Genomic DNA, 8,829 nt, shown 5'->3' with positions numbered 1-8,829 from the left:
TGGTGATTGGAACACCGCGTCGGTCCACGGGAGAGAGAATTCTTGTCCGAAAACGAAACATATTTGTTTATATTTGATCTATGTGATAGCGGTCACATTACACGGGGAAACACCAAAACAGGCGACATTATTAACAAAAATCAGTAATTCAAATTTAGTGGCCCCGGATTTTGCAATGGACTCATGTACGTTGAGTTAACAGGATTACCATCAGAGTGCTATTGGTAACTGTGAATATACGTGGAGAATCCGAGCACGTCCAGGAAAATTAATTTCAAGAATCACGAGAAACGCGTAGGCTCATAAGCTATCACAACAACTTGTCCTCTTAAAAAGAACGTCGCTTTTGGCCGTTTGCCCGTATGGCCGAATTTAGACGTAATTTGAAAATAAAAAAAAATGAAAATATATTTTGGGATTTTTTTTCAACAACAGTAAGTTAAGGTTCCTCTGGTAGGATAGGTGGGCAGGAAATTCTCATAAAGTTTCAAAACGTTATGAAAAACGTTAATTTAAAGTGTCCTCTCCTAACCTCTCCGCGTACGCCGGACGACTCAAACAGAAAACGGAACACAACATCACTTTTGTGAGTCGATTTCATTTCAAATTACGACCAAATTTGGCCATAGCGCGCATACCAGCGAAACGTGACGTTATTTTCAAGAGGACGGGTTGATCAAAAAGTCCCATTGAACTAAGCGAAATGTGGGTAATAACACCGTAGATTTCTGACATGAAATGCCCTCCAACTTTCAGGGCAGAGAAGACCCATATGTGGCTAGGGAAGTTTACACTAATATAAAAAGCTGGATCGTGAGCCTGACAAATAGTGAAATATTTTCAGGTGAAAGTTTCCTGATAAGGATATTGTTTACAACTGACGCGTGTTGCGTGTTTACGTTGGCTTCAGCAAGATTATATCAAATGTGTTTAAAAGGTTGTTTCAGTTATTGGTAATCTGAGTTGATTTGTGACTTTTTACTGAGTTAGATAAGGTTCCAGGGGTGTGTCGGCCATTTTATCACATTACTGACATTTCCTCTCTTCTACTGTAACGTGTGAACCTTTTTTCCCATGGGCATGGAAATTCTAACCTGATTTTGTCCAAGTATTCTCTTGTTCCAATTGTGTTTACTTTAAGTGCAATAAATTGTTCGTACGTGATTGGGTTCTTGTACCATTCCATAGACCCCGACGTTGCAGCTGCTGTGTCTAGGTCTCTGTACAGCTACGCTGTTCTAGCTCTGATTGTTTTGATAATCAGATTGATGACGATTGTGGTGAGAAGTTTCTTGACGTACATAGCAGTGATCATAAATAATAGCCAGAGTGTAAACCATGGCAGTGAAGGAATATGGTAATAGTGATTAAATAGAGTTAAGTCTTTATCACTCAAGTCACCTAGACAACAGCAGGACGTCAGAATCAGCTGTTTAACAGTAAACAAAACAATCTTGCATTAGATTAAAGGGTAAATAAATCGATTGGATAATCGGTCTGGTTAATATACAACGCCCTTTACCAGGACGCTTTATTAACTAGAAAAATAAAGTAATTCCTGATCATTTAAGTTTTATATCGTAACTCAACTGCACACGACAGGAAATGAAAGTGACGTTTCGGTTCTTTCTGGACATCTCCTCATAAGCCTCTCATCTCCGCGCGTTTTAATCAAACGTTTCCAGCCACACACGAGAAACGTCCATTTTCTGATGTGTAGTTTGGTCATTATATTTTCAGCCACGTTATTGTGACTCATCGCCTGCAAAAACCGAATAAGCAGTTTTGTCCATGTGTTGACGTGTGTTTGGCACTGTTTGGCACTGTAATCAACCCGAAAACCTCCTCAATTCTAGATCCAATCCTGCCTTTTTGTCCAGCTTGACAGCTAATTACATCACTCTCCATTCCTGGGAGGGTAAATTGTCTCCAAGTTTTAAGTTCGTGTCTTTGTGTCTGAAAGTTTTCTCGTTCCATAATGGGGTAATTTGACTACATCTTGTGCAAAAAAAAATATAAAAAAAATGGCCCATTTTATCCAAGGTGATGAAATGTAAATGTCTGCATGACACTTAACTTTGCATAATGGTACGCTGAGGGCCTTGCGTACACATGTGTGTGTGTGTGTGTGTGTGTGTGTGTGTGTGTGTGTGTGTGTGTGTGTGTTGAGTGAGCATATGTCTTTGCGAATATGTGTGTGTATATACATGTGTGTTTGTTGAGTGGGTATGTGTCTTTGCGAATATGTGTGTGTGTGTGTGCATACATGTGTCTTTGTGAGTGAGTGCCTATTGAGACTACTTTATAGACCAAGAGCAGGTTGAGTTTGTACTTTGTAGATCACCTCTGAAGCATGTTGAGTTTACCTTGTAGGGTAAACACCGTCTTCCTCCTACTCCTCCCTTCGTCTTTTCTGATTCGATTCATTAGATTTCAGACATAATTAAATCGCGATATAACAAAGCCAATTTAACACGTCAGGTCGTTGACATACGTATTGGGAAAAGGTTAGACTATAATAAAGTTTACCTTTTTATTTTTCATCTTTAATTAATTTTCATTATATTATTATTTATATTTTATTTATTATGTACTTAATTTTGTCTTGTGTGGCTTAATCTTCATCAATCAATCAATCGTCTTATTATAGACTAAAATTCTTGGATAGAAAGTTGATGTATCTATTCGCTATCATTGTGTGTGGGAGTTAGAACCTGAATTACCATAAATGTATGTTTTATTCTTCGTTATCATTCTCAATAGACAGATATCTATCTGCTTGATAGTTTTCTTAGAGTATCTCACATCATTTTGCTGATTATCTCAGCCCCGAAACATGTATTTATATAAATCTGCCAAAAAAAAGAAAGAAGTGAAAGTTGTAAATCAGTGTTCATGGATATATGGTAGTAAATAGGTGAGTGAGGGGGATAATCTTAAGTAACAATCTGGATAAAAGTGTATCTTGACTCTGGAACCAGCTTCCCTCCTGAATCTGGAACCAGCTTCCCTCTTGACTCTGGAACCAGCTTCCCTCCTAACGATGGAACCTGCCCCTCACACTGATGGTCCTGGGTAACAAGCTCTACTAATCATCAATTCTAAACTTCATACATTTCATTTTTTCGAGTTTGAATTCGATTAACTTCTTGCCAAAATTAGCCCATATTTCGTCCAAAGAGCTCCCACAAAACTTTATGATCACGTAATAATGGTTCACTATCTCTATCTCTATATTTCTCTCTCTCTCTCTCTCTCTCTCTCTCTCTATATATATATATATATATATATATATATAGTCCTCTCTCTCTCTCTCTCTCTCTCTCTCTCTCTCTCTCTCTCTCTCTCTCTCTCTCTCTCTCTCTCTCTCTCTCTCTCTCTCTCTCTCAACCCACGGGCTTTACTACCACCCTAATATATCTCTAGGATCGGCTTCCTCCTTTCATGAAGGCTATTCCACCACCCTTGCAAGGAAGGTCCCAGATGCATTTATCAGATGCTGTTGAGTGCGACAGGAAAGAACGGCCCTGGCAGCCTAGACGCCAGACATGGTACCATTTCAAAAGGAGTGTGCTAATCACATGGCAGCTTTAGAGCTTCTGAGTTCGTGAGATTTAGACGCGATTGATGCGTTCCATTTCCCAAGAGACATTGTGAGGGGGTTGGGTTCCATCTGTATGTATTTGGTAGGATCGTTTATTTTACCTTGTAGGGTTGAACTCCTGAGGAATATGAGTTAAATTGACAAAGGAGAAACTCCATTTTATATATATATATATATATATATATATATATATATATATATATATATATATATATATATATATATATATATATATATATATATAATGGAAATACTAAAATAAATCACATATATACAACCATGTAAATATTTCCTATTCTTGGGATCAACTCTGTTGCCATAACGTCCACAGAGCTATTCAGAACCTGTTTAAAAAAATTTACGAGTTTGTCGACACGATAAAATACTAATAAAAAAGGTCCGAATGCAATTCAGAGGTTAAATTTGTAGACCTAAATCAATGACCCGACGGAAAAGAGGTCGTAATATCACTCAATGGAGCCAGATGTTGGTACGAGAATCGATACTTAAGATTTGATACTTATTTAACTTAAGTTGTAATTATTTCTTAGGATGGTTGGTGAGGCGAAGAGAGAGAGAGAGGTTAGTTACGTTATTTGAACTCATTTACGTAATATAATTTCAGATATTTGGATAGGTTTGAAATATTTTATTTTGCATCAGATATTCCGTTTCTATTTCCCACACCCCGTTGGTTTTATTTTTATTTATTTTTTTGTTCTGTTACACTATTTCCCATTTTCTCAATTATTGCTCCAATTTCTCTCAATTATCGCTTCCGTTTTTCTCAATTATCGCTTCCGTTTTATCTCAATTATCGGTCACATTTTTTTCCATTATTGCTACTGTTTTCAACATTATCGCTACTGTTTTCTACATTATCGCTACTGTTTTCTCAATTATCGCTAAAGTTTTCTCAATTATCGCTACTGTTTTCTCAATTATCGCTAAAGTTTTCTCAATTATCGCTACTGTTTTCTACATTATCGCTACTGTTTTCTCAATAATCGCTACTTTTTTCTACATTATCGCTGCTGTTTTCTACATTATCTCTATTGTTTTCTACATTATCGCTGCTGTTTTCTACATTATCTCTAATGTTTTCTACATTATCTCTACTGTTTTCTACATTATCGCTACTGTTTTCTACATTATCGCTACTGTTTTCTACATTATCGCTGCTGTTTTCTACATTATCTCTAATGTTTTCTACATTATCTCTACTGTTTTCTACATTATCGCTACTGTTTTCTACATTATCTCTACTGTTTTCTACATTATTTCTACTGTTTTCTACATTATCTCTAATGTTTTCTACATTATTGCTACTGTTTTCTACATTATCTCTACGCCTATTGAAGGCTTTTCACCTAATAACCCCACCTTCAACAAAAAATGATCCCCAAAACATACGCACAACGTTTTTGGAACGTTTTTGGAACGTTTTGGCCCGTTTTTTAAAGTTTTGGCACGTTTTTGAACGTTTTGGAACGTTTTGGAACGTTTTTGAACGTTTTGGAACGTTTTTGAACGTTTTTGATTGTAAAAATAGCCAAACATTGAGATTGTGTAGCGTCCTCTGTTGGCGTGTATAAGACAAGAGCTGGGCGGACAGCCGTGTTCAATCACGCATGCGGGTCGCGATGTAGGCGCTCACTCCCCTGAATATTCATGTTCCATGGAACGGTGTTATGAGGGAACGCGCGGGGTGCGGTAGAGCCTTGGGAGATGTTATAAAATCTCGGTTCGATTCCCCCCAAGGCGATTATTTCCATTTTTTATGGTGATGAAAGTTTAAGGGCTGTGAAAAGGGAGAGAGGGGGGGGGGTATAATTTGGAAGGGAAGGGGGGGTGTGGAGAGAGATAAGGGAGGGGGGGAATATAGTGGAAGAGGGTGTGGTGGGATGGTATATCCTGGAGAGAGAGGAGGTATTTGAGGAATAGGTTATATGTTGTAGGGTGTTCAGAATAGGGGTACATTTTGGAGGATAACACTAGAGTAACAAGTTAATATGGGAATAGAACAGGGAAACGATAGAATAAAGTTATGAGAGAAACAGAAGGACAGAAATGGAAGAGGTATTAAGATAAAAAGTGGGATTACGAAAGGATAATAAAATAGTAATATCCAAACTAAATTACCTTAGAGTAACGAGATATGTGATGGAATAGATGTAGAGGAAATGGAATGACCACAAATATGATTTAAATACCTGTGGATATATAGCCCAAAAAAAAACAAAAAATATAACACAAGCTGTAAAGCCCTTGACCCTAACTCATCAGATGACCTTTGACCCGTATAACCTTCACTCATCAATTAGGTGATCCTCGACACGACATCAGATGCAGCCAACACGCGTTGAGTTCAACATGTGACCGTGACCCCCCACCCCCCCAGATGACCTTTGACCAGACAGGTGACCCCGACGGGAAAAAATCAGTATTAACTGAAGGGACAAAAAATCCACCCAACCCTTTGGGAGTTCTAATCTTTCTACACGAATTTTTAAGCCAGTTTATACCAAATTGACTTTTATCGTCAATTACGGATAACCTCCAGAGACAAAATTGTATATTTTTTTTGTAATTAGATAATGTAAAAGAAATCAGAAACACAAAGGGATGTATTGAGAAAGATAAAAGGGAACATTGAGAAAAACAAACGGATAAAGAGAGAGGGAAAAAAGAGATATAGAAAAGAATATATGTAGGAAGTGTGAGAGAGAAAGAAGAAAAAATAAAAAGTGAGAGAGAAAGAGAGACAGAGAGAAAAGAGAGAGAGGGAGATATCCGGGACTTTCCATTATCAATAAAATCAATATTCCCAAGATTCCCCACGTGACTCAACAACTATAGAGGCCTGGCAACCATAACCCAAGACGTTCAGCCATCAATAGCTGTCTGTGCCATTCTTAAGAATACTACTTCCTCAGTGAGCATTCTTTCCCATACAAACTCTATGTTCTCTCAACAAGTATATATGTGTGAACTCATGTCAGGTGACCACATGAAGGAGCTGATTTACTGTTCCAATTTCGTCCTGTACTAAATATGTTTTTAATAACATTATTTAATATTTATTTCCAATTAAAAATCTATCATAAGCTCATTAAAGAGATAAGTTTCTTCGGTGATATTTCGGGTGAGATGAAGTAAAAATAACTGTTCTTCTGCAGTTTCATTTTGAAACATAGTTCTATTCTTTATGAGCTCTAATTCAAATTCAAAAAAGTAAAAAAAAATTGGAAATGGGGTAGTAAGCAAAATGGAGAGTAAGTAAGTACTCAAAGAAGGCACCAAGCCGGGTGAGTGAAAGAATGAGCTACCCAATGAGTATGAGAACGTGAGTGCGTGACATAGTGAAGAGTGAAGCACGCGCGTGTAACTGCTTGAGTGCGAATGCTTGCACAAAAGGACACACAAAAAGGGAAAAAAGCTTTCTTTTGCGTACCCAAAATAACTTTTTGGGCACCTACAGCGCTGAAGAATTATCTAAATAAATGTTGAAATGTGCAAGAAATAGCTGGCCCGTCGCAGCTTTTAACAAGCTGGTCTCAGCACTCACCTTGCTCTGAACCCCCCTTACGGGCTCACCATAGCCCGTGCTACATGGACACTTCGTTCTGAGTAGCTAAAACTAAAAACAACAACAATGACAATCTGAACCCCTATCTCCTAGCCCACCTCGCTCTGAACCCCTATTTCCCAACCCACCTCGCTCTGAACCCCTATCTCCTAGCCCACCTTGCTCTGAACCCCCTATTTCCCACTCTAATTTAATAAAAAGCAATTCCTCTTCGCTTCTAAGCATAAAACTAAAAAATATTTTCATGTAAAGATGCCCAAAAGTCCTTGACAGGAGAACACACAAACAAAAATAGAACTTGCTTTTATATACCATAAAATACGTTATAAAAAATGAGAAAAAAAATATGAGAATAATGGATGTTAAAAAAAAAAGTAATCAAAAGTTCAAACTAGGGTGAAGGTATATATGTTCAGGTAAGACAAGAGGGGTTTGAATACCATGGCCACATTTTTGTTCAAACTTGGGCTGATAGGTCTTCATTATTGCGAACTTTGCGTGAAAATCTTCACTGCCTGGATGCTTCGTCTCTCTTCTGTTAGGGTGATATTGTAGCAGGGAGGCTCTCGTGTGTGTGTGTGTGTGTGTGTGTGTGTGTGTGTGTGTGTGTGTGTGTGTGTGTGTGTGTGTGTGTGTGTGTGTGTGTGTGTGTATTTACTATTTACATCTGCAGAATCGAGCTATTAGCTGTTGATCTCCATGAGCTAAAAGCTCGATTCTGCAGACCCAAATAAGGTATACATATACGAATATATTTTCGATTTCACAAAATTATAACAAATATTGATTTATATAGTAAGGGACAAAGGAAAATCAGGAGTTTTATTATACTTTATTGAACTTTCATAATATAAGCGTGCGTTACACAGGTACGACGGCAGCAACGGTACATAGGTCAAACAGGTACACGAGGGGGTGTCAGCGGTACACGTAACATGGGTCACATAGGAACAGACGTACCAGTGGTACATATATAATGGGTTCGAGCAGGTACAGGGGTTGAAGGGAACACAGGAATGCCTTCACAGCATCGAAATCGAAATTGAGAAATAAAATTGAAGGAATAAAGAGAGAGAGAGAGAGAGAGAGAGAGAGAGAGAGAGAGAGAGAGAGAGAGAGAGAGTTCCTTCATATATGAAAGATTGTAATAGGATAAAAAATAAATATAAAAATTGGAGGCTAGATTTAAAACGGAAAACAATTAGGTGAAGCTCTAGCTCTCGTTCTCTGATTTACCATAGATCAGCGCTAAAGTCAATAGAGCTTCATCGTATGATCGGAAAACTCGTGGATTTATGTTGAAGAAAAGATTTATAAATCGGAAAGGAATTTATACTAGTATATAAATTCATTGGGAAATCACCTTCCAGTTTTTCGACTCTGCTTTTACTTAGTAAAGAGGATTACAGTGGTTTTGCACATTTCTTCTTTTATGTTATGATTTAATGCGTTAATGAGTATTGCTCATTGGTCCCCAAATGATGAATGAAGTGAGATGTTGTGGCTTGTCTGGGTTGTGAAAGTTGTGTCGTTGTGAAAGTGAGAGTTCATGATTGCTCTCATGAAGGTGAGAGTTCGTGAATGCTTTCATGAAGGTGTGCTATTACGTGTGTACGTGTGTGTGTGTGGTTGCACG

At 37.8% G+C, this 8,829-nt stretch overlaps 1 protein-coding gene across 1 annotated transcript; it reads right to left on the bottom strand.

Moving 5' to 3' along the window:
* Positions 1–4,604: 4,604 nt before the first annotated feature.
* On the bottom strand, positions 4,605–5,277 carry LOC138357530 (putative uncharacterized protein DDB_G0275317). Its single transcript, XM_069314398.1, has 2 exons — positions 5,234–5,277; positions 4,605–4,956 (listed from the first exon to the last, which is right to left on the bottom strand). Exons 1-2 carry the CDS (start codon positions 5,275–5,277, stop codon positions 4,605–4,607), a joined length of 396 nt encoding a protein of 131 aa, XP_069170499.1.
* Between the last annotated feature and the right edge of the window lie 3,552 nt (positions 5,278–8,829).

The sequence above is a fragment of the Procambarus clarkii genome, chromosome 78 (genome assembly GCF_040958095.1).
Source record: "Procambarus clarkii isolate CNS0578487 chromosome 78, FALCON_Pclarkii_2.0, whole genome shotgun sequence".
NCBI classification, from domain to species: domain Eukaryota; kingdom Metazoa; phylum Arthropoda; class Malacostraca; order Decapoda; family Cambaridae; genus Procambarus; species Procambarus clarkii.
This window is presented reverse-complemented; position numbering and strand designations above follow the sequence as displayed.